At 39.5% G+C, this 27510-nt stretch overlaps 2 protein-coding genes across 5 annotated transcripts in view; one reads left to right on the forward strand and one right to left on the reverse strand.

The window, feature by feature from the left end:
* col4a6 (collagen, type IV, alpha 6) overlaps positions 1-24713 on the reverse strand; it is a 91377-nt gene extending 66664 nt beyond the window's left edge. For all 4 annotated transcript variants that reach the window (XM_061234348.1, XM_061234347.1, XM_061234346.1 and 1 more), the window contains exons 1-3: positions 24645-24713; positions 24356-24487; positions 24160-24205 (exon numbers count right to left, since the gene is read on the reverse strand). In XM_061234348.1, coding sequence (XP_061090332.1) covers positions 24160-24205; positions 24356-24366 — 57 coding nt within the window. In that variant the 5' untranslated portion in view covers positions 24367-24487; positions 24645-24713. The remainder of the gene's footprint in view (positions 1-24159; positions 24206-24355; positions 24488-24644) is intronic.
* Positions 24714-25651: 938 nt separating this feature from the next.
* Positions 25652-27510, forward strand: part of col4a5 (collagen, type IV, alpha 5 (Alport syndrome)) — a 59264-nt gene continuing 57405 nt past the window's right edge. Inside the window, exon 1 of the mRNA XM_061233631.1 lies at positions 25652-25917. Coding sequence (XP_061089615.1) covers positions 25825-25917 — 93 coding nt within the window. The 5' untranslated portion in view covers positions 25652-25824. The remainder of the gene's footprint in view (positions 25918-27510) is intronic.

A 27510-nucleotide genomic window follows, 5' to 3' on the forward strand; every position in this document is an offset into this window, starting at 1 on the left:
ATGCCTGCCTTCACTTATTATTTGAGTGAATCTTTAACAGCACTTTGAAATCTGGTCTTGATTAGTCTTTTTGACCAGCTGAGGTCAAAGGGCTGATACAGACCATCCGTTTGTGAGGAGTGGAGGACTGGTCCGGTAATACTGGCTCCATGTGTACCAGGTACCTCAACATCAGATACCAATACGGATAGAACATGTTTGTTCCAGCAGTGTCATAATGAGGATGTCCAGTGATGTACATTCAGGAGAGCTATTTTTCCAGGAAATGGTTCACTTTTAATCATGACAAGAGCCATTCTACTGAGAAACATCAATCATATATAATATTTATCATTGCAGGTCTCCAGTTCCAATCATGAAAATGTAAACATTCCTTTTTTTGTTCATGGCAGTTAATTACAAATCCTGTTCAGGAATTTATCCAGAAGTTATCCTGAAAGTAGAGATAACCTGGGGGAGTGCTGTGTCTCCTATGTCGGACAGCTCGGAATTCCGGAAGGCACGGAAAACACAGGAGACAGCCAGTTAAATCCGGATTTTGGAGATCGGTGCGGTTGTGGTCCCTTTAATTAGTAGCTCCAAACCTTCCTAATCCCTCTTTCCATGGTGTGGAGGCCTCCAGAGTAATTAAAATTCCATCTTTTTCATTTGAGCTGTACAGAATCTTGCATTAATTCAGCACCTGAATTAAGTTTCAAATGTGCATTACTGACAAATCTACCCTTCAGCATATTAGGAAAGTACAACATCATGCAGAGTAAAGAGAAATGTTTCTTTTTTTTTCAAGGAACCAACCAACTTAGCTGGCATTTCACACTTCATGTGACATGCAAAGGAGGAAGTAAAATTATTCTATCAGAATCTTACAGACAACAGGAGTGTATAAAGACGGGCAAGAACTAAATCAAGCAGTCCAATAAATAGGCAGCCATATTATTTGGAAAGCTAATAGAAATTAATTATGGACATTCCCCAGAGAGACCCCAATTACCCAAGTTTTTCACTTAAACTAAGATTTACAGTTACAAAATGAGAGGTAATGTAAGGATATGATTCCAATCAATAAGTGATGCATATTGGTGTATTTACACTTCACTTTCTGTTCAGGACCCTGAATCCCTTTGCAAAGCAGAGGCTAGCACATGTGTAGTTAATCCATTATGAAGCAAATAACTGTGATGTCAGCATTTATCGAATGGCCACTTATGGATCATGATGTCTGGGATCCATAAGTGGCCTACCCCTAACCCTAACCCAAGAAAACAGGCAAGCACTGCCAGATCTGTTTACTGCGAATCTCAACCTAAGACAGGAGCAGTAGAGAATGGAAAGCTACCAAATTGATTTTCAAAAGAATTGGCTTCATGGGAATCATAAAGACATGTTAAAATAAAAGGTTCATAAAATGTGAGACAAAGAATATGGAATGAAAGTAAAATAAAGTAAAATAAATAAAGTGAATGTAACATTATCGACCATTCACAGGATTTATCAATGGCAGAAAATAACAGCTTTAGCTACATACAGCAGCATTCAATCATATATCTCACCATGACAGATCTGCTCCATCTACCTCCCAAACCATCTTCTACCCCATATGTCTCCATAATTCTGGAATTCTGGATAGACCTGTACCATTTCCCTCTTATACACTGTGTAACTCATCATAACAAGCTCTTGTTCAGAGAACATACTTCAGCAGTTCTGTTCCAAAGCCCTCTATGTAAGAAATACTGTACTGTACCTACTCATTTATTTGTGTGATTGTGATGCAACACACTACTGTTATTCGAAATTCACATTTCTTATTATTATTCCGTCGGCTTTTTGACAGCCTACTGCTCCAATATTTTTCAAGCTATCGACACAAAACCAACTGCAAAATACCTGGCTTGGTCCAGAATGGTGTGATTACTCACAGCTTTTAAATATTTCCATATTTAAGGCCCACAGTTTCTAGAGTGGTGACAGTTGGAATTTACACTGAAATTTGTCAATTTTGAGACTACATAAATATATTATATTATCAAGGAAAACAACAGCGGTTGATGACAGAAACATTGTGCTAAATGAGAAGAAAAACTCAAAAACATCAGGCAGTAACATCACAAACAATCTCCACAGGACAGGGGTGAACATATCTCAATCAACCGTTCGAAGAAGACTTAGAGAGGAGCAATATAGAGGCTAGACCACAAGATGCAAACCACTCATCGGTAGAAGGCAAGATTACAATTTGCAAAAAAGTATAGAGATGAGCCACAAAAGTTCTGGAACAAAGTTTTATGGGCTGATGAGACCAAGATTAACCTCTACGAGAGTGATGGGAAGGCCAAAATGTGGAGAAAGAAGGGATCTGCTCATGATCCAAAACATACAAGCTCATCTGTGAAGCACGGTGGAGGAAATGTCATAGCCTGGACTTACATGGCTGCTTCTGAAGTGGGCTCACTAATCTTTATTGATGATGTAACTCGTGATGGATGAATTCAGCAGTCTAGAAAAAAATTCCGTCTGCCAATCTATGGAGAAATGCATCCAAACTACTTCATTATGGAGACTTCATTATGGAGAAAAAGTGTAAAAGCCAGGAAAAGCATCACAAACGAAGAATGGTGATGTCAATGGGTCACAGGCTAGATGCAGTTATTGCAAGCAAGGGATATGTTACCAAATATTAAGTGTTATTTACTTTCATACTAAGTAGTTTAACACATCTGCGTGTAACTTCACTTGTCTCATGTTCATCTTTTTATCTCAACCCCAAATGTATTCAGTGTATTGCAAAGGAATGGGCCTCATTGTTCCAATACTTTTGGAGGGGACTGTATTTATGACACAACTTTTGTTGCTTGTTCTATGAGATTGCGATCTGCGACCACAACCAATGCTGTATAAGACCCATTATATACATAGGCAATGGACTATGGATTAACCAAGATCACCAAACAGCCCTTTGCATGAACAAACTCCAAAGGAACTCAAGTCTAAGCTTGAAGCTGTGTGCCTGTGTGAATTTCCACAGAACAGTCTGTTACCTTATAACATCTGCCATTCACTTATCATATCAGTTTATCATGGAACAAATCCAGCTCACTGAAATTCGTGACAGATAATGGAACCATCTGTGTGCTAAAAGAGTTCAAATCTGACATTAACACTGTTGCCGATATAAATGTAATTTCCTCATTTGAGACTGAATCAATGGGATTAAAAAGCATAATTATGTAACCATAAACATTACAAATTTATCTGTATCTCGCATGATTCTACATTACTCTGGTTATGTCTTGAAAAGTAAACAAAAACACACACACTCAAAAATAGACTCTGGCTGATCTTCTGGGACAGAACTGTGAAGCTCAATATGCAATTAGCAGTTGTGTCCCACAAACCCCTGTTCATCCCACAACCCCACCCCTAGCCTTTAGCCCCCCCTTCTGAGTTTCAGCCATCTGTGAGAACTGTCACCCCACACTCATTTGATGACCCACACAAGCAGGGCCCTGCCACAGGGCTGAGTAGACAAGATGCTTAGGCCAGTGACCACAACCAGTGAAGGGGAGAAAACAAGATACAGTAGCACTGTGTTCTGTACTGACATGAGCAGCTAAAACTACAAATCTCAACTCCATTTTCCAGCAGTGAGAGGACGGGCCACATGTGAGTAATGGCACTACTGTCATACGGGAGCCCATTGTTGGGGCAAACATGCACACAGAAAGCTAATAAACTGACTTCTTCATGCAGGGGTGAGAAATGCTCGTGAAATACGACCGCCCACTGTGAGACTTTCTCACTTGCTGGCTGCCAGCTCGCTCTCCCTGACAACAGGGCCAGTGCAAATCTCAGAAAACTCCCACACCACATGGAAGCAAGGTCTCATAGCATATGCTAATCATGCAGTTAGGTGACACAGAAATTCTTCTCCACTCCATTCCCAGTACTGTGAGCTACCGCAGTACAGTTCAGAGCATTGTTGCAATGAGATGGGAAATGTGAGCTGAACTGATTCAAAGGCCACAACTGAGTAATTGTATAACAACAGATGCACAGAACCACAATGTTTAACTGATACAATAAGAGTCCGTTACGGGGAGAGAATTCTGCCTGCAATGGTAAGCTTTCACAGATATACCCTGAGACTGAGTTTCCCTTTGTGGCCACCCAGGAAGTACCATTAGATTCCACTACTGCATTTATTTAATTCAATCTACTGTATATGAGTATTGAAAATACACAGTAATATAAAATTGAAGTCGATCAGGAAGTGAATGAAGCACTTCCCATTTCCCAAAAAATTAAGCACGATTTGACTTTCTTGTGGAAGTGTTGCCATGATCCTCTGACATACTGCAGACACTGGTAGATGATACAGTTCACACCATCGTTGATACAGGATGCATTGGCTTCATGCACTGGCCCAGCATCCTTTTAGGTGACTACAGGTGTTTCTGTTTTTTCAATCCATTGGGGTTCACTCACTACCTGTATCAAAAATGCACAGTTCACCACCTACAATGCACCTGAACTACAGGTATGATAGAAGGACATTTTTGAAATGTTCAAAGAAAAATAGCAGCAAAAGGAATGGGTCATAATGCACAATGTCAGATGTTATTCAAACAGCTTTATGTCATCTGACTCTCTGATATTGAGACAGTTGATCCAAAACTAACTTTGTCAACAAAGTCAATGGACAAGCTCTTGCCTCATATCCAGACACAGATACAAAGCCGGTGGAATGTACTGAAAAGAGGTTCCCGAAGCCCACATTCCAAAAAAAAAAAAAAAGGCTCTACTCAGGTTTTAGTTATTTCTTAGTGAGGAGGAATGCAAGGCTTGATAACTGGCAAGTTTCTGCAGGGATGGCAGTGCACCTCTTTGAGATCTGTGGAGAAGCAACTATTAGTGGTTGGCTTTTGCCAGCTAGGTCAGCGTGGCTGGAGGAAACATCAGACTATGGAAAAAGTGCAGCCTTTGTTTTTAGACCAGTCAACAGCGTGAATGGCCTAAAAATGTTATTCTAAGTCTTCAGGACCCTGATGACCAGCAGGGCAAACATCAACGATGTTGCACGGCACCAGGAACAAAAAAGTCAAAACATCGTTCATCAGGCCACTTCAAAACCTTCAGGCTTTTGATGTCCCCAGAAAGTCTGTTTACCCCCAAAGTCTCCACACTCCCATTCAGATCAGCAAAAAAGCTCTTTGAGACCCAGATTCCATTGTCAGCTTGGACCTGCAATACCTCTTATTTTTTAACAGGTTTTAAATGTAGTGCTGGTGAGGTCATACACTTTGCTGGATTTTGCGATGGCCAAAGAGTAAAACTTTAAATTCTCTCTAACTCATTGGGTTCATAGGTACAGTGTCATAAACTTTGTGTAACTAATTGCTTTGTTCAGGCCAATGTTACTGTAAACGTTAAAACCTATTTTTCTAACTTTTTCTAAATTTAGTTCTACTGTCATAAAAAAGGGAACAGATAAATGGCTATTCTTGTCCAACTGAAATTTCTGAACATTGATAACCCATACTGTCAGTAGTTACAAGGTGGCTGTGCTTAAGCAATGCTAAGTTACAAAGTGGCAGTGTATAAGCAATACTAATTTGCGATGTGGCTGTGCATAAGCAATACTAAGTTGCAATGTGGCTGTGTATAAGCAATACTAAGTTGCAATGTGGCTGTGTATAAGCAGTACTAAGTTGCAATGTGGCTGTGTATAAGCAATAATAAGCAATACTAAATAAAGTGCACATTTCCACCAGCAAGAAGCATTTGTCAAGTATCCAGAACACACAATGGTGTATTCATATACAACCATTTTATTAGATATGTTACATCTATTCAAGCAAAGACTTATTTTATCATGGACTGGTGAAGTTCCTTCATTATTACTGTCCAACTTCATCCATTGTATCACGACAATGGACGATTGTGTCACCACAAGGATCATGGCCTGTGTGATACTGTAGATATCCACATCAGTGCATGCTATTGTTGTCTGCTCTGAACGCAACAATTTCTCCCTTCAGCAAGATCACAACAAATCAGCATTATCAAAACTGGCACTACTTCCCACACCATGAAAATATATGAATATGCGGGTCCTTATGATTCTTCCCCTGTATATTTTGTCTGCTTCAGCATAACAGAAAAAAGCAAATAATAAAGTTTCAGGTTCAGTGTTTTATCCACTATTTGTTTATTTGGCTTGATCTCTTTGACTCAGCAAAGACAAAATAAATATGCAGAAAAGTATAGTGTAGCCTTGTTGGCAAAGGCCCAATTCTGATTGCAATTCTGATTGCTGCCGGGACAATGAACTTACACACATACACGCAAACACGCACGCAAGATGTGCTAAGGAGTAACAGTCTAATGCTGGATGTCAAAGTGTCAAAGCTGGCCTCTAATAATACAAGGCCTTGCAAGCCACAACATGAACCACACTTCCTCCATCACTCAACACTGTCAACCAATGTGTGCTTTCACCACAATGAGGAAAGAAAAATTACCTTTAGATCCTATTGTAGTTTTTCCCCTTTGGCTAATAGTGAAATACACTGTCAATCTCTCATTCCTGCACAAAAATGTATTTGTGAAAAAGCTTATCAATGCAATAGGTGTTGTATTAGCACAGGCATGCCTGTCACTTTTATAAACATTCCTTCTGTGGCGTGGAACTGACACATGCTATGGTTTGCAAAGGCTCAATGAAACTTGCACCATCAGATGTTGTGAGCATGAGAGGTGTTCAGCGTCTGGGATTCTAAATAGGTCATCTACTCTTAATCTGGTCTTTTTATAAACCTGCTGGTGAGAAGGCAGTCTCCATGCAAAGAAGAGTGTCAAATTAAGAATCTGAGTCACTGGGAGTCCACGCGCAGAGAAGCCTTAAATAAAAATATAGGGTTTATATTTATCTCTATGCCAGCATGTGCAGCATAGCTGGTGCAAAACAGGGGCCTCTGTTACTGACTAATGTTCCAAAATCTCCAATTCCAAACCATCTAGCCAAGTTAGGGCCACAACAGAGCAGGACAGGGGGCAGAACAGGAGGTAAGTGAATAATTGGGCACATGCCATTCGTTTCAGTGAGAGGAAAAGGCAGGGGAAAGAATACATTCTGCCAGTGACATGGAACTGGAGGCTCTAGAGATTGACATTGCTACTGCAAATTAGATCTCTCTGGAGTTTGAAAGTGCTACACCAACTTAGATGAGCTCTGGGAGAATTAAGACGCCCCTAAGGAGAGAACAGAATTATGAGAAGTGATTATAACCAGCACAGACCCATGAATCCAACTACTTTCATGAATTGTAGGTGCCTCAAACCAACATCTCAGTACCGGAAAAATGTTTCGGAAAATGTTTTGTATTTGGCATTAGCCATACAATTTGTACAGGAGAGTCATTTCCATTCTTGCAACTACGTTCATGAGCAAATGACACTTTAATCTACTCCAATGAGCATGTACAGCTGTCCACTGGCTGACAAGTATCTAAATAAGGAGGCAGTTGGGGAGGTTGCAGTTGCGGTGTCTCATTTAAACCCAATGAAATGTGTACACTACCAGCTAGGTTTTGAAACAGACCAGGTAGACCAGCTCCATACTCAACATGGTTTGACCAGCTCAAACTATTTTTTGATAACTGGTAGCTGGTATTTCAGGCTGGTCATCGCTGGATTTTACACCAGGGTTGGATACAATATGGACGACATTAAGGGCAGAAAAGTTGTACAAACCCTGTAATTGGAAGAATGTGGCTTGTGCATCCAGCATGCACTCGTACAGCAAGGTGGTTTGAATGCATACAAAGATACAGCTGAAGTTTGGAGTTCCATCATTTTTAAAGACATGCCTGTAACTGAAGGCTGCAGCATCAAATCCTGAGTGGGATTATGCTATTGTTCCCTTGAGCACTACATTTAACCGGAACAGCTTCAGTAAATATCTGCTGTAGACAGAGAATATGTAAAAGACAAAAACACATGTAACGGGATAAAGCTGCCTGCTAAACAAATAAGACAATGTAACAACATACTTGACATTTTTTTCAGAAACATGGAAGTTTAACCCTCCTAGGCTGGGAGAAAATCCCTTTACCCCATGTGACTGTTTTAATTAAATAACCTACAGGGACAGAAGACTTGGGAGTCTTATGAGGTCTCTGGTATCTGCTGTATTTCAGAGATATCTCATTAGACTGAGGCCTGAGACTGATCTCAGAGAGCTACTGTGGGCAGGAGACCAATACAGAATGAAGAATCAGGGACAGTGCACTGGACTCTGGTAAGAAAAGATTATCAGTGATTATGCAGAGATTCTTGACAGGTACTGTGGAGCACCTGAAAAGGGTAACTTCTAACAATCTTGTTTATTTAAACAAATAGTGTAAATATACCAACATAAGAAGTTGTCTAAAATAATGTTAAAATAAACTAAATACATACAAAAAATGTGTACTGAAGTATAATATATTTATACTGATACCAATCTGTAATCAAAATGAGCTGAACTATTTCACGTACCACTTAGAAAAAAAAAAATACTATGGTTGACAGCCTTAAATCGACAAACACAAGCTTTAGCTGTTAAGACTGTGGAATGCCGTGCTGTGTTTCTTGTCTAGAGGGCATGTCATTTCTCAACACTCTTCTGGTGAAAGGAAGGGAATTAGGCAAGATAAACATTTGCCTCCCAGTAACATGTCTCAGCATTGGCCGCACTGTACCTGTGGAGCCACTGCCACTCACAGCTTTCACTCTCCCCATTGTGCTCCCTACATTCCTCTCCTCCACTGGATGCAACAGCAGTCACCTGGCATCTTGGATCTGGGATCAGTGGTGACACTCCCCAGACTGGGGAAGATTCCCTTACATTAACGCTACAGTATGCAACTGAGCTGACTGGGGCCTGTGATGGGGGGACTGTATGCTAAACAAATATGATCTCTCAGAAGTGTGCACGGTCTTTGAATTCATATTGACTCAGTTGTTTTGATATACACATTTGATATATGCATTATGGTACACTACATTTCCTCTGCACATTATCTACGCCTCCCCTTCCCGCGATTAAGATTTCTATGCGTTCCATGGATTCAAAATTGCAAAAAGTTGTGATGAAAATGATTACAAGAAAACAACATCAAACATGCAAGTAAACATTCCATGCCATGCCACCCCAAAGAAGGGAAACATACACAATTTCCCCTTATCTGTGCCGTCACACAGTTGACTGCAAACAATAGAAACTCTTCAAGAATTATTTTTTTAAATCAAAATGTGTGTAAACCTACAGTAACTAAGCTTTGTAGTATTACTGATATTAAAACCTCAGAGAAAATATGAATGGTATGCTTGCACTGTAGAGAACCCATTAGACATGAAAAATACATTGTCTAGCCAACCTGCTATACTAAGCTGCAACAGACTAAAGAAACTATATCTATTCCCCGCTTCAGAAGAAAGAGGCAGGCCCCTTGTAGATCCTCAGAGCAGGATGGAGACTGCTCTGTGAGACTTCCCTCCATGTTTTAGAATGAGGCGCAGAAAGGAGTGCCATAAAGACCTCAGTAAAGGGCAGATTGTTCCTTGCGGTAGGTCAGGGTGGGGGTGGGCTTCCCCTATATTTTCCCAATACTGTCTCTCTCTATCTCCCAAAATATGTGCAGAACTTGGCTTGAGTGTGTGAAGGAAGGACATGAAAGCTGGAGTAATATCACAGGACTGTGTCAAGGAAGAGGGAGACCGAGGTAGAAGTTTTGGAAAGTTGGGGGAGGACAGAGATCACCAATAAGGCAATATGCTACTACCCTGCACTCTTGTTCTGTAAATGCAGAGGTGTCCAATGTGTCCAATCCAATGTCCAGTTGTAAAACTTTGTAACGGAGGAGGACTGCTTTCATTCAGGTCATGGACACATTTTTAGGAGAGAGATAACCGCATTAAATCTGCAAAGCACCCACACAAATAATTAGATATTCATGCAGTGGGAGGGTCATACAAAGTCATAAGTCTAGACTTATGATATAAATCAAAGGAGGAAGAAAGGAAATTCTGACATGACATGACTGATAAAATATGAGTGCAAGGTGTGCTGCTGCTGTCCTGGCTTGCACAGCTAGAAAAAGATAGACTCCAGCCAACTACATTTATCTTACAAGGTGTGATCTGGGCTATGCTCCTGCTCTCGGTTGTAGAAAATTCTAATTAGCAGCCTTAGCCAGAAATGGTTCAATGGTTCATCTCCATGGTAACAACACTCAATTATAATTTTGCTCATAACGCATAATATATGTGTCACAAACCACCCCAGGGAATCCATTTATATTTTACCATAACCAAAAATCCAAACTATAACATATCATGAATGATATTACCCTTATGGTTTTGCGCCATCCATTTTGTAATAGTTTTTATTTCACAAAGCAGACAGAGTGGCAGTGTTGGATTGAGGCTTGAGCCAGGCTGACACTGAGATGTCTGGAACACAGCTGGGTTGGTGGTTGGTGGTGGCTGTAGGAAATTACCACGGAATGCTGCCTGCTGTGAGGTTCTCCCAACATCACCGCCACAGGAAACCACCACTCAGAGGGCATAAGAGCAGGGGAAACCACACATGTCAGGAGCCCATTACATCCTACCGCAGAGCACGAGTCAGGCTAATTAGGCCCAGAGCCTTTTAGCCCACTATTTACACTGACACAGAACTGTGCTGTGAAATTAGAGGACCAGTGGGAATCGCAGACCATTGGCCAACCTCATTTTCAGCCGTTTGGAGTGGACAGAAACCCTTAGCATTATAGTTCAATGGACCATTAAACCCAGTTAACGAGTAACACGCAGCCTTCATTTGTTTTTTTAACTCAAATGAATGAGTCACAAATTCTCCTGACTTATGAAAAGATTCCAAAACTTCAAAGTGCCAATTAAACCAAGCCTATTTCTAAGAACATTTTATTAACAAAAAAAACTTTTTTGTCTTTTTTCCTTTACTTTAAATGTAAAAAAAACATTCAACTGACAGGCCATTGAGCAGTGATACTGCCATACCCCAATGGGTTGGACAAACCATGAGAAACCATGCTCAAAATTGAATGGGACAAGCATACTCAACATTTAGTCTTATGAGTCAGACCTCTCCGTGCGTCCTAAAATGGAATCAACAATATCAACTATACTCTGTATTATGCCACATAATAAATGATAAATTGATAAAAGGTTAATAAGGAAAAGAAACGTACATCACACATGGCTAAACATCCACCATACACACACATACTCTTTTGGGTCCATTGTATATGTAATACATTACATATGTTTATAAACACTGTGCACACTGACATACAATTTATAACATTACAATAAACATCCACTAAAAACAGGAGGCAATTTACATGCCAAAATTCTGCACAGAATGCACAAATACAGTCCAGATTCTTATGGAGAGAGCAGTGTGGTGACCATTTCTGGGAATTGGAACCTTGGAAATCGTTAGTTTTTTGAAGGTTTAGTCAGAGTATTCGCTCAACAGCTTCTTGTTTTTGTCAGTAATTATAATGGTAGCAATTGACTACTCATTATGAAATTATCATGGGACATCCCAGTCATCAGATTTTATCTATAAAAAGTTACATCCAACAATTAATACAGGCTTTGTTTTGCAATGCTTTGGGATGGGTCCTGTGATACTGAACAGATGTCTCATGTCTTATGTCCCTGGAATCTTCCATACCTCTGTTGAGATCATCCATGTTTTCACTCCAGCTTGGTGACCAACAACCGATCCGGTCCCATGTCAGTCTGTATATCCTAATCAGAAACGTGAGACTACTCCCAGCCGACTGCCTGCAGCTGGGTTTACTTCTTCTTTTTTACAAACAAGAAATAGTAAATTAATCATCTCACAAGGCTTGAGGTTATCTAACCCTGACTTAAACGTTACGCTAACAACTCCAAAACCGTTGCACACGCCATAAACTTTCGGTATAGGAGCTTAAACATTCTGACGTCTAACACATCCTTGCGACCTCCTTCTTTGGAAGGGGATTCTTGGAAAATTGGGAAGGGGATTCTGTTTGGTGTTTGGTTGCCTAGGGAAGAGTCTCCATATGTCTGTATCACAGCAGGAGAAAAACAGGCTGTTCCCTCCCTTTCAGCTAAAAACTCCTCACCAGAAAATTAACAGTCAAATCATTTATCCTTTTACTATTTTGGTTTCTAGATACTCATCTTACTGTATAATGGGGCTTTTTAGTTCAAATTCTTACAATTCCAAGTTAGAGTACTTTTCAGAAAATGCCATTGATTCGGTGGTTCAGATTTTGTACAGTCCAGGCTCCACCTTAAGTCAAAGGATTATGTGCTAATAAATTAGCTTGAATCCGATTCCAATTTTGATTCTGTAACTCTGCTTCAAATGTCAGTTGGAAAGTAACACCACTGGCTATGTTATGCAGTCATTATGAAAGAATTCTCTGGACTGAAATGATGAAAGAAGAAGGCAAACGATGTGACAATGATAACTTAAGAGCAAATGTTTACAAACACCTGTTGGAGCACAGCTAATGGAGGAATGATGGGCCCAATGGACAGGCCTCTCCCATCGAACAGCACTAATCCACTGGGAAGAGAATTAAGTGAGTTGCTGAAGACGGAGGACAGCTGGGTTCTCCCTCCATAGCCACCACACTGTCTTGATCTTCTCCACATGGGCCACCGCGCAAGCAGCTATTTTTAGATTGAACCAACTTAATAAATAACTGAGGCAAATGCCCACTGTTGACAAACAAGGCCCTGTTACTGAGTGAGCAGGGACAATGCCCATCTGCCCAGCTCATTAGTCATGACCACTGGAGCGACAGGAACACAGCAGTGGCCAGGGCTGTTAGCACCAGTGTGGGCCTAGAGATCAGACTGAAGTAATAACTGACCTGGAAACTAACCTGCTTCTGCGCCCCACTCGAATTCCACATTTCAAAACTCAACGTCCTCTGAAGGACTCACAGGCTGCAAATATGTAAGCTCTTCTCACTACTGCTGCTGTTGAACTTACAGATGTTTCTGCAGAGCTGCAGTACAGCACAGCAATGGAGAGTTGGAGTTTTCATGCAGTTTTTTGCATGTGGCATCTTTGTCAAATTATGCTACAATCAACCTATTTAATACAATTATCAAAACAGGGGTTAGTATCACTTCTGAGGAACTATGAGGAGAGACAGAACGTTAAATAATCTATAAGTGGAAATGACTACAGGATTATTAGTCAATGAGATAGCAGGATAGACTGTTTGGTGGAGGTTAGAATCAAGGAGGGTTGCGTTGTGAACAAATAATCGGATGAACTTATAAAGGCAGGCATGTACACAAAATGAGAAAATTGCAAAAATGAAGAGAGAAAACAGGACAGAAGAGAGATTTGTGAGAAGGTTGACAGATGACAGCATTAGCTGCAGTAGACAGGCATGTTGGACAGGCTAAGACAACACTTCCACAAACACAGCTTCACCTTGTCTGTGATGAGATGCAGGCTACTTTAAATAGCCCTAAGGTATAAAGTTCTGCTTTAAGACAAGCTGTGCTGAACACAACTCAATGAGAAGGAATGTATAGGTTCATCACTATCTGTCCCTCTCCCCTTCCCCAAATCTTCATTTTTGCACTTGCTCGTCTTTGACCTGCTGGATACCTTTCTCTCAAGCTCTCAAGAAAGTATCACAATCTACAGCTGAACCTCTTAATCACGTTTGTATGTTTTTATGCATTTAGTTGCTGCTATATGATTGGTTGATTAAATATTTGCAATAACAAGTTGGTGTACAGGTCTACATAATATATTTCTCACTGAGTGTATATGTGAATTTAGCGAATGTGCCCCTAAAACATGCGTTTGGTCAAATTGCACGTACTGCTACTGGGCCCCATTTGCTGTTTTATGTGTTATGTTATGTTTATACAAATGGGCCTTTCAAAATTATCTTGGATAGCCAAAATAAAACATTGGCAGCAGCATGTATATGTATGTATACAGCTCTATATACAATACAGGACAATGAAACAGTGAAACATTTTACAACAGGTGTTTAACAGGAAAGCAGTTATGACTGTATAACATGGTGAAGTGGTCTGGCAGGATTACATGTGGTAGTCATCAAGGCCCATTCACAGGATGTCAGACCACAGTCAATGTGCAGTAAAACACACTCCTCATCACGAGGTGACAGCAGGAATGAATTAAAACCCCACTGCTTAAGCGCAGCTCTGTATGTGTATGGTCTGACACTCAGGGGACACTAAGACAGACACCACAGTACAGCTTGAGAGTGTTAAAGGACTGAGGCTCCTGTAGCAAAGACCTAGTGTGAGGGTGTCCCTGTAAAGAGTAGTATACGCAATGTACAGTAGGTAGACTGCCCAGCCACAGCCCACAGAACTTACATGCCAGTGGGATAAAACCCCAAACCAACAAAATCATCAGCCTATACTTGTGTTCTTTACGACAGCATTCATTGCCTATACAATATAAATACAATAGCTGACTTGTCTTGTTGCCAACCACACTAAATATCTGGTGCAATCTGGTTTAAATAAGGGATTTATAATTATGTTTCAGCCTGCCTAGCTTTATAAAATAATCAAACAGGGGATAATGCGGAACTCTCAGGGGAGAGAGAATATTAAATAATTTGTGGAAATTACTATGGAATGATTGGTCGATGGGAGATAGACTGCTTGGTGGAGGTTAGAATCAAGGAGGGCTACGATGTGAACAAACGATAGGAAATACAGTTCTCATAAAGGCAGGCACACAAAATGAGAAAATTGTAAAATCAAGCGAGAAAACAGGACAGGTTACAGAAACAAGGGGAGGAAAGTGAACTAAAGAAGTAAGAGAAAGAAAGAGAGATAGAATGAGATAGAGCGTGAAAAGAGAGATAGAATGAAATAGAGAGCGGGCAGACAGGGATCCAGATTCTTCATGTGAAATAAGAGCAAAACAGCTTGACAGGTGACAGCATTGGCTGTGATGGAGCAGGCATATTGGACAGGCTAAGACAACACTTCCACAAACACAGCTTTACCTTGGCTGTGATGAGATAGAGACAATTTTCAATAGCCCGAAGGTAAGGTTATAAAGCTCTGCTTAAAGAAAATAAGCTGTGCTGAGCAAGAAGGAATGTACAGTTTCATCACTGTCTGTCCCTCTCCCCTTGCCCAAAATCCTCATGTTTGTGCTTGCCAGTCTTTGACCTGTTGGTTACCTTCCTCACAAGAAAGAAACAGCCACTCTAAAATAATTCGATATTTGAATTCAGGCCAGCTTAATCTTGGATGGTGATCAAACAGCAGGGATATTAAGGTTGTTTTCTCATGCATTATGCAAAGAAACAAAAAATACAAAACAGGTAAGGGAGGCCAATGACAGAAGCAAATTGAGCATTCACAAATTGGGTCAGGAACTCCTAGTGAACCTCATCAGAGCATTATGGAGCCTGGAGACATTGTGAAAGTTGTAAAAAAAAAAAAACCCCATTGGGAGATGGCAGGCTCTAACAAGCAAAACCACTACTTCATGGTACACATCTGATTTTGGAATATCCAATTGGAACAGGCCAATGTACTGCATTGATGACATCAAATCATTAAGTTAATTCAGAATGACAGACATCACGGTATAGCATCAGTGTTAAAGGTCTCCTGTACGTCCCTGTAGTGAGTAGTACATGCAATATAAGGAGCCTGCTCAGCCAGTAAGATAAAAGCTATTTCATCAGCCCTTTTGAGGGCCTGAAAATGTATTTTACCTGAATCAACTGACCATTGAATCAATCCAATTATGTTCTTTATATCTGCATTCATTGCCTTTGAACAGCAGCTTCATTGCCTTTAAACAACAGCTGACATATCTTGTAGACACCCACACTAAATATCAGGTATAATCTGGCTTAAATAAGGCATACAGTGAAAAAAGAAGAATACATCTTAAAAAAAGGTTAAATGTTTTATGGTCGTAAAGAAAAAAAGGGAGATAATTGAGATCTTGCCCAAGTGGGATTTTCCTGTCTTCTGAACATCCTCACTCAAAATGCCTGAGAATGTATGGCCACTCACAAAACATGAACTGCAAAAATCCTCATAACATCACTAAGAAACAGGCATTGTTTCTGGATTTCACGTGAAATAAATGACAGCCCTGTAAGATGCAAATGCAGAATGGCTTAGAACTATTTTCTTTGTGTTTTCACCAAGGGTTTGGGTGTTCTTTCACAATAGTTTGTACTTCTTACAATTGCCAGTGTTTTCAAAAGCCAAATTGTCCAGATCAGGTACCTTTAGCTTATTTCAGCTGGTTTGAGGGAGGGGGTGTCTGCTATCCCCTTGGTGCTCTTTTCCTCAGAAGACAAAATTGGCCTCTTGTTACATTCCGCCCCCCGAGGCTACATAAATCTCGGCGGAAAACCACAAATCAAACGACCGTTCGCCTCACTCAGCAGTGGAATGTGCCACTGAGACCTGCTGACAAATTCTGCCAAGAAGTCCAGGCATTCCCACCGCGGATGGCCGAAGACACAGGGCAGAAATAAATACCAGGTAAACAAAAGGATGAAGAGCAGACCCCCCGCACCCCCAGCACAGGATAGCCCGGAGTAATGGAGAGCACAAGCCTGCCTTTTTTCTGCTTGGCCTTTCCCACCACCAACTCCACTTTTAGAGTTTCTCAGAGAGCACAGCACTTACACACAGCTCCTCTATGGAGCACTCGCACACGTCATTTGGAACAATGTTATAATTTAGGTGGATAATATTTCTAGACAGTAGTTTTCATTTCATGGCTGACATGTCCTTATAAGGAGTAAGAAGACAGTGGTGGATTGATAGAAAATTAATTTATGCGTTATTATATTTAGACAAAGCTTAAACTAATAAGACTAACAAGAACACTTTAAACCTGTCCACCGCAACAGGCTGCTTGTGATAGGATCTGAAGCAGATCACTGGAAAATCCCACATATGGTTCTGCCTGTAAGTAATGGGTTCAGGTCCTCTCTCCCTAGTTCAGGTTCAGGTCCTCTCTCCCTACCATGACGCAGTCATTTCTCCACTTCTGCAAGATCTTACAGATACCTGTGGTGTGCAGAGCAGGGGGAGGCAAGGGATGGCAAACATTTATTTTGTCTTTCATTTTGCTTTAATCCCCAGGGGTAACCCACATGTGCCTGGTCCTCCATGTTACCAAACTCCACTGCAACAGAATACAGCCTCAGCTAGCTACTGCAACTAGTCAACCAGACATCCCCTCTAGCTTCTCACATAACCTACAGTTGTATAAAGCTAAACTCAATATACACAACCTGTTTATAATTCACTTTCTCCTTGTATTATGTCAGCAGACTCTGTCGTAGATGTGGCGAGTGAAAGTGTCCATCTATATATACTTCACCACATCACAGACTGCAGATTTCACAAAAATAATATTTCCAGTAAAGATAATTTTTATTGTATATAAATAAATAAAAATCTATGAATCCATGAACAAATTTCTATTAGTTAGTTATTATTCGACAAATCAAGACCTGAGACATCAATAACCCCTTTACATGAGGAACTAAAATTGAACCACAGTTAAGAGCCAACTGTTTATTGTTCACACTACCATAATAGAGATGACTAAGCACTGGGTAAAAGTTTTAAATAAACTACATTTTATAATTCAGCTGAATCATTCAGACCATTTATAGGGATATATTACATACACTAAGTTATTTATTAGTCATCATCTTCTTATTATTATTATTATTAGTATTATTCATTTTATTATGAATGTACCTAGCAGCTGTGAATTTAACCTCGTCACTGGATTGACCCAGCTTCATATCCATTCTACTACACTGTGTCATATTAGACTAGCAAAGAGGAAGACATAGAAGGAAGAAAGAAGTGCATGCCAATAAACAAGGGCAGACGAGTGCAATTACACAGGCTGAATTAATGGACTGTGTTTTCTTTCACTTATCTAGGGAGCCTCTTGATAACAGGATAAAGCTAAATCTGTATTCAGCTATTCACACAGCTAAGTGCCAAAGTGCTTGAGTGTATAAGAGAAGACGCAGTAATGCTCCACCATCCTCTCCTATTCCTGGAGAACACCTGTGTGGTGTGGTGGTGACCTCCCAGACGCTGGAGAAAAGGCAAATAAATCATTGCACTCTGTCTGCTGATAACCTCCTGCTCCTCCACCTGCCTTGCTGCCCCACAAGGCTCACCCCAACACTAAGGAAGACGGAACTACTCAGTCATGCTTCATCATACACATGGACACAATAAAGCTTAGATTCTCTTTCATTCAGTCAACCTCAGCCTGAGGTCAAATTCACACTTTCCACAAAGGTAAGAGAGTTCCTTTCCAACCTTTTCCCTTAATGTGCACAGTATCTTTGAGCTTAAAATGATAAGCTTTGATTCCGAAGCAAAGCCATGAATTATGAGTCTGGCTACAGCTCAGGAAATGGAATCAAAATGACACACTACGTCCTTTCTGATCCAAACACCTGGAAACTGGAGCATAATTAAGAATGCACGAATTTGCACATTAGTTAAACACTTTTCTGTCTCAATGGAATAAGTCATAAGAGTTCATTTTTCTATTTCAGTCTGATGAATGACCCAATAGCTGGGGAATTACAGAGGGGTTTTTCACATATTTGTTTTATTCATGACTGATTTTTTTAAAAACTATGTGTATTCCAGAAATGTCTAAAATATATATTTTTAAAGCCCTCTGTAAAGTAGCTTTGCCAGCTATTTTGTTTAAGAAGCCAAGTAAAATTTGGTAGCTATATTTATAAGTTGGAAAAAATGTTTCTTGTACAGGAATTCATGTAATTTAGAAAATGCCTGTAAAAGTTATTTTAGGTACTTGGTTAACTGAATACGGCAGGTATAAAAACATCTAAATTAACTACTTAAAAGTTGTTTCTGATAATTGGTTCATATATTTTATAAAACTACAGGAGCTACAGTAGCAACAACATAACAGCTCAAAATTAACCAATCCAGCCTAAGTCGCCTGAATCCAATCAATTACTAGAATGCATCACATCACATAGTAAATGCACTGTGTGAAATGTCCTCTACGTGGGGAGGTCTGCACAGACAGACAACCACAACCGAGCACTCCATGACAGGAGACATACAGCTTTGAGATAAGTGTTAGATCCGTCTTTGTCCCCTCAAGCCTCGTGGAGACATGGGCTGAATTTGTTATCTGTCTGATGCTACTGGGGAGAGACCCTATCACTTCAGCACATAAAACACTAATCGCCTAAAGGGTTGCAGTTACATTTTAGCACCATCCTTTCTTCTCATCCAATGGTTTGAAGATTTAAGGCCTTCTCTGTGGAATTACAAGAATGGGGATTGCCCAGATACTTTCTTGAAGCTAAGCGGTTGCTGATGAGTGTCCAGAAATCTGCATTATGTTAATGTGTTCATGCAGCACTAACGACTGTGACCAAGCTGAGTACAGGGAGGGCCTCTTTCTCAATAAGCTTCCATGGCCTCTTCTGACAGTAGCATTGAAGATGAAAAAAATGTTCCAACAAGTAGTGCACTGCTTGAATACAACCAAGAGCAGAAAAAAAGTGTGAAACGCACCAGGGTTCCTAAGCACTCATAAAATGCCTAAAATACCTGCTAGTTAAAACTACATTATCTTTCTAAGTTACACACAGGGCATGTAGTGAAGAAAGAATGGGGTTTAAGTCAAAGCTGTCTTCATTTTCAACAAGCTTAATAATCAGACAGCCATCATTGTAAGGTGATCTACAAAACAAAATTAATGGAGAACACTTCTGTAAATTGGGACATAATATAGTGGTGTGCAAACATTTGGGCACCCCTGCTCAAAGACTTTTACAATTAATATCTAAGTGAACAGAAGTGAACCTGACTTCTAAATGGTACAACGTTAAACATTACACATTTCTTCAAATTCTAAAGCAAGATTACTTTTTATTTAAATTTTTTAGTTTCAAAATAATAATAATAATAAAAAGGGAATAGGCCCTCTGCAACAGTTAGTACTTTGTAACTCCTCCTCAGGCAACTATAACAGCTTGTAAACGGCTCCTGTAGCCAGCTAAGAGTCTTTCAATTCTCGCTTTTGGAATTTTTTGCCATTCATTCTGGCAGATTACCTCTAGCTCAGAAATATTCTTCAGCCTCCTTGCATGAATGGCATGTTTGATATCTCTCAACAGATTGGCAATAATATTCTAATCTGGGGACTGTGGCGGCTATTCCTAAATGGGGCTGGCTATGGTGGTCTTTCTGGGACTGATTTACCTGTACTTCACGGTTAGTTTTGATGTATGCTTTGGATCATTGTCATGCTGGAATACCCAACCTCCCTTCAACGGCAATGTCTAGACTGACCTTTGAACATTAGCCTCTAGAATATTTGGTGAAATCCATTCTTCCTTCAACTCACACAATATTTAATGTGCCCCCAGCTGCCACACAACCCCAATGTACAATGGATCTGCCTCCATTCTTAACAATTGGCAAGGCGTTCTTTTCTACAAAGGCGTAATCCTTTTTTCTCCAAATATACCTTCTTTGGTAGTGGCCAAAAAGTTCAATTTTGGTTTTGTCAGTCCAAAGCACATTGTTCAAAAAGGCTTCAGGCTTCTCAATGTTTTCTTTTGCATTCTTCAGATCGGTCTTTGTTGTTTAAAGTATGTTGTGCTGTCCTGTGAACAGCTAGACCTGTGTTTGCTACACTTTTTTGCCGCTCTTTTGCAGTGATGTGTGGGTTCTTCTGAGCATTTCTTACCAGGTCTCAGGCCACTCTACCTGAAATACTTGCCTTGACTTCAACTGTTCCATTTATCTTTCATTTTCTAATAACATTTGACAGTAGAAATAGGCAGTCTGAAACCGTCTGAATAGGCAGTTTTTTCAGCCTTTTCCTTCTTGGAGGAAATGAACCATCTTCATTCTGAAATCCTTGGACGACTGTTTAGTGGAACCCATGGCTGTTAACACCAGATAGAACAGCCACTGCAGTTGGATACATTAGAAAACATGGAGTTACTTCCAAATAAAAAGTTCAGTCCACCAAGTATACTCACCTGACTTAATGAAGCCCTAACGAGGAAATCACCTGGGTCTAGGCCATAGGAATCATCTTTTTTGAAAGTAACAAAGAATAATCCAAAACTTTTGCACAGGGCCTTTTTCCTTTTTATATTTTTTTCCAATTTCTAATAAAAAGCAAGCTTGCTTTAGAATTTGCAGAAAGGTCTCATGTTTAACTGTGTACCACTTAGAATTCAGGTTTGCTTTCTATCTTGTAAAGATTCATTCAATTGAACCAGGGGTTACCAGATTTTTGCATCCTACTGTATACTTTTCTTTTAAATCAATTTTTATGCTACAGTGGCAGTGTAATGTAATGGTTTAAAAGTTGCCTTGTATCCGATAGGTTGCCTGTTGATTTCCAAGACAGGACACTTCCATTGTACCCATAAACAAAGTACTTAACCTGCATTGCTTCAGTGAGCAGCTGTATAAATGGATACTTTGTAAATCACTCTTGATGACAGTGTTCTACCATTATGCCCATAATGTAAATACATGTTGATCACATGTTACGCCCACCTAACTTAGGCATATATTGATCATCCAGCAGGAATCCAAAAACAATAGTATGCTTGTCAAAGTAAGCATTTTCCGTAAGATAAAAATATTTTTGATCAAACAGAAAGAGTATGCTCAGTATGAGGGAGAATTAGAAGTGATTGCCTATCAGATAAACGATCAGAGCCCTTTTAAAGACAAACAAATATTTAGACTGTCTGAAATGCATGTCTCATGGTGATTTCCTGTACCATTAAAACCAAAGAGCTACAGCCAAGGCAGCTGCTCCTGAATATTCATTAGCACCAACTAGTTTGATTTAACTTCTAAGACTCACCATACACATGCGTACAATCATTGCATTCAAATCTAACATGCATTTTCTGACCCGCCTGAGTATGAATATTCACACTGACATCAACAGGATCTTAAGGATAGTTTTTTTATTATAAAGAATGAATCAGCTAGAATTCTGCTTGTCCATTCTTGTTGGCTTCTGATGGTGTCATTATGGCTTTGGCAGGAAAGAGAAGACTCTTGCACACCCCCACAATGTTTACCCATTGGCTACGTATATCTTTTCTATAAGTCTATGCCATGCACTCACCTTTGCATCAATAACTGTCACCAAGGTATATACACAAAACCAAGACAAATAGGAAATAAATGGCATACTGGTCCATTAGATTGTCCATGGTCATACCTCTTGGAATTTACCTGTTTATTAAGCATTTATTAAGCACATATATGTATTGCCTTTACCCAGACTCTTCTCCTCAAGCATAGACATTACATAATTACAGGACACAATGTGTTTACACAAGAGTACCCCAAAACCAAGCTGCTAGGACATATGAGCTGTCCAGTGAAGTGCACATATCCGCTGAGAAATGGGCCAACTGCATGAGGATCACTAAGGAGGAACCCAAAGACAGGCTTGATATAAACTCTGTAGACAAAACTGAGCCATTCCAACAAAGAGCATGTGGTTCACCACAGTCATCATGGAAGCATCATGGGTCTAAGGATAGGGATACCATAGCAGTTCCCAGGGTCTGTTCTAGCAGGTCATGCCAGAAAATGTCAGAGAGCTGGCACTGCTACAGCACATAGATGTCATACGCATGTCATATACAACAAGTCATATGGTGAGAAATTCCTTAAAGACAATAGGTTTAACAGTATCTCCTGTTATGTCTTAAACAAACATGCCTTGGTTAACAAATGTTTTAAAGGATCTTAAACCATATGATGATTTTATGATTTTATTACTATCCAATATCAGCAAATATCCAAGGTGAGATCTCAACAAGTATTGCACTTGTTGTAGATTACAGGTCAATGTGTCAAGTCTCTTACACAAAACTTGCGCTGAGAAAATGCTGAGAAATCTGGAAAATATCTGAAATGCTTTCTAGTAAATAATACCACGCATGTTGTTGTGTTCTCAACTGAATCAATTTAAATTATGTATTATTACTAGAAAAAATCTGTGTTATCCAGCCTGAAATTGTTACCTGGTGTCATTGATCCAGAAATGAGATTGGTCTTAAGTGGTCTCAGTAAGATAATGGATGCGCCAATATATACCTTCAGATATTTCAATGGCAGGTTGTTACATTCTCCAAATAGCCTGCACGGTATTAAAACAGGTACCATTTTGTGCAGTGCCGAAGTCTAATCCAGCTGGTGGTGAACAATGCTAATTGAGATATATAGGCTACATAATAACTTAGCTGTTTAGATATTACAATTATTCCATTACAAACGCCATTTATGTTTACATCTTTACAGTTTTATGTTTAGGTTAGAATTTTTGTTAAATTTTGAATTCTCGTGTTTTTTACTGTGATATATTACGTCGTAGACCTTGTATGCAACTGTGGAGCAACAGCTTTGTTTGCCCAGAAAACAACGAAAAGGCACTTTATCGAGACTGTCACAGAGTGGCGCTAATCTTTTACATGTCGACAAAACCCCACTGCATTCACAGGGCATTCCACCTCTGCAAACGACACCACCACGCTGTATGATGCATACGCACTTCATGAAGATACTGTAAATCAAGGACCTCTATCTGTTTTGGTATTGGCTCTGTAGGTCGTCCAGTTGCGCATACAGCTTTGGTTCAGTAGAGGTGGTTTGTTTTCTGCCAACACTTTAAGGCTACTTCCAGTTACTATAAATACAACAGCATGCGAACACACTCCGAGATAATATTAAACATGCAACAGGGCACCACCATTCAAGCAAGAGAGTCACTGACGTATGCCGGATCGTGCGTTCATTGTACACTTTCTGCAAACTTAAACACGTTACGCTTAATATTTTTCTTGTTTGTAAACAAGAATGAGTACACCAAAAAGTCAACAGTACAACTGAACTACTTATATAGAACAACATAACTTTGTTTTGAAGTTCCGGACGCGTCTAGGATCACAGCTATTATGCTTGCGCATAATTACTGTTAAAATAAAAAGACAACCGGCATCATCATATCAAACTTACCGCGTGCGTAGATTCAACAGCCAAGACAACAGCTAGTATACATATCCTGCAAATGAAATAAAAAACGATGTATAGCACTAAGTTTAACTTTTCATATTATTGTTGTGTGCGTGCACTCAACCACAAATGTATTTAGCAAGGGCTGTTATACATACGACGCTAACATCAACGAACAAATATACATGGCCACACGTACCAGAATTTCATATTTGCACGGCTTTTTGGGAAAACGCAGGTAGATATCTGTGGCGCCCTCACTTCTTCAAAGTGAGCTAGAGCCAGTGGCTTCAAAAGCGCTCATTGAAGAATCCACTATTCGGTTCATCCACTTCGGGAAAGAGCAGCGGAGATAAAAGATAAGAAATTAAAATATGCAGCTTACAGTTTTGTGGTATGCACAGTGATGAATGCGGCTTTAATTTCTAAAGATACATACATACATTCAGACTATGTTGCTTTTACAGGAAGAAATGATTTAAACTCACAAAAGTGCAGTAGTTGAAAAGCTCTTCCCCTGTCCGACTCCACGCACAGCAAACAAGATTTGTCTGCGTTCGACGAAGAGAAGGAGGGGCCTCCAGATGTCAATCATGCTCGAAGTTTTCCACACCTATAGCGCTTCGTTATCTCGCTTAAAGTGCAAAATAAAAAATAATAGGATACAATTTACTTTAAATACGCAGTAAATTGTTTATGTTCGTCTATGGAAAAGAAAATCCCAAATGGATCAATGAATATATAATAGTGATAGGTATCATGTAGGTGTCATATCGGTGGTTTCGTTACACCTTAACATTTTAATGCACTGAATATCACCAACACAATGAATTCAACATATTTTTGATAGAAATATTTGCTTTAATCGATGACTTACGCTTTTCAATGCATTTCATTTAGTATTAACCCCCACCCCCCAAAGATAGGCCTTTGGTAGAAATTGCAACTCTGAGTTATCTTGGGTATATCTCTATGAGCTTTAAATATTGGCACATTTAGATATTGAGCTTTGCACATTTCGATATTCAGGTTTATCTTTTTGATGCAGACTAATTCTGAAGAATTGTACCCACGTGATCTTTTGCCATTCCAGTTATACTGACATCATAGAAAGCTACTTATACAGGACTAGACATTGTACCATTTATTTATATCTTAATTTTACTTTACAGCACTGTAAAACGAGAAATAATTATTGGGGGTGAAAAGGGACTGTACATAAAAACTATCGTAGGCTACAGATGTAGACTTGATAACAATGTCACATCCAAAACAGAAAAGATGTCAATTTTAATAATATGATATTAAATGAATTATGAATTTTCACATATACCGTTGTGTATATTGTAGTATTCAACATGAATTGTAAATCGTTTGACATTCCGATTAAGCATTTAAGAGAGCTTCGGGACTACTTTTCCATCGCGCATTGATATCAGCATCTGAGGGTAGATCCGGTTGGCAGGTTAAGTTGAGAGAGAAAAAGTTAGTTAAGGTTGCAGAAGAGAACGGTCCCAGTATTGGAAAGCTTGGAGACTTTTTAAAGAATCTGTTTATGACTTTAGAATAAGTTATATTTTATAGCTTTGTCAATAGAAGAATATGACACATCTCGCATGTATTTTCAGTAGTACGTGTCAATGTTGAGTAAGTGGATTCTTAAGAAAAATGAAAAATAATAACGTTAAGAGTCTGCAAAACCTCGTCGTGGGTCTGCTATTCATAACCCTATGCACCGGGGTTCTGGATTCGGAAGCAGCGGTGAGTACTGTTACTCATTCGATTGCGTTTTACTTACTATAATTTACAGCAATGGTAACTGTTTTAACTGAGCTAAATAGCGGATCAGGATACCATGCGCGTCTCCCCTGACTAAAGTTTATAAATAGTGTGCTTACTTTAAAACATACAAGTGTTGCTTTTCTTCGGTTCTATTAATACATGTACACATTTGCTCCAGTTAAAGGGCAACTTTAAATTGCTTTATTCCTGTTAATTATAATTTCATTTATGTCATGCTTATTACAGATTTTTTCCCAAGTGCCGATAGCGAGCATTTGTTCTTTGTAGTTGATTGTGGTAGCGTCGCTCCCGACAGCGGAGAGATACGCAACTCACACTAGCGCACATTTTTCAAAGGTAGGTGCTGCTTGGAGACTTGTAGTAACATGCCGACTTGTTAGTTTCTTGTTTTTATTAACTCATTTGTGAATGCTAAGCAGTTTCATGAGTAAATAGGTTTCATATATATTTTATTTTCGAAATTAGAATAGAAGGGGTAAAGAATGACCTTTCAATTCTTTGAGTGATTTGGGAGGGTAGTTAGCGTTCGAGACAAGATATCCAGTGAATCTTTTTTTTTTCAGAGGAATCTGACTTTCCAATGCATTTTCATACAAATTAATGGTTCATTCGTCTGATATTTGTACCATGGGATTCCATATCCTATAACATTACCGTATCTTAAATAAAACTATTTTAACTTTAGTATGTTGGTGCTCCAATCTAACTGTGAGAAAAGATGTCTCCTTGCACACAAATCATCTTTGCGTGGAACTCTTCAGTTCCTACTTGGAGCATATAACCAACTAGGAATTCTATTTTCTGTTAATAACGTGGTCTTTTTATAATGTGGTTTTAGTACTGTCACACTGCCCAGAGCACCAATAGTTAAATCTGATATACAATTTATTCGAATGGTTAAAAACATCATTTTAAAAGGGAGGCCTACTTCATTTACATAACATACATTCATATGCATCCATATATTAGTTTCTTGTGTCTCAAAAATCTTCATAGAGTATTATCTACATCTGTGTATATGTGAGAAAACACAATCTTCAGTAAGTAGACAACATAACAAATATTTTCCCTACATTCTTGATTTGATTGAATTGTTCTTTAAATTAAGTTTTATGCTTAAAATAGAACTGTTCCCAGCACAGGCATCAGGCCGTGAGAGGTTTTATAAAAGGACACTTTCATCCAAATCAAGAATCAGGTATAGTCAAGCAAGGGCACGTGAGTGGATTGCATGCAGTGGGGCGGAAACTGAGGCAATGCTGTTTCAAGGCTTCAAGCTTCAGAGGTAAGTCTCTTCAAATGAAGAGAGCGATAGCATCACTTAAGAACAGAACAGGATATGAGGTTTAGCCAATTTTCACAAATGTGACGAAAGCAATAGATGATTTTGAGATATGCACAGTTTTCAGTCATATTGTGTCAGTGATGACCATTTGGCAGCACCGTAGCGGTTTATGGGAATGGCTTCCTCTGCTGTGGCCTTTCAGTACTTTCCCAGGGGTTGGATGTAGCATTGTCCTTCCCTCCTTCAAGGGGGTGGGGGTTGGTTGT

Source organism: Conger conger, chromosome 3, assembly GCF_963514075.1.
Source record: "Conger conger chromosome 3, fConCon1.1, whole genome shotgun sequence".
Lineage (NCBI taxonomy): Eukaryota > Metazoa > Chordata > Actinopteri > Anguilliformes > Congridae > Conger > Conger conger.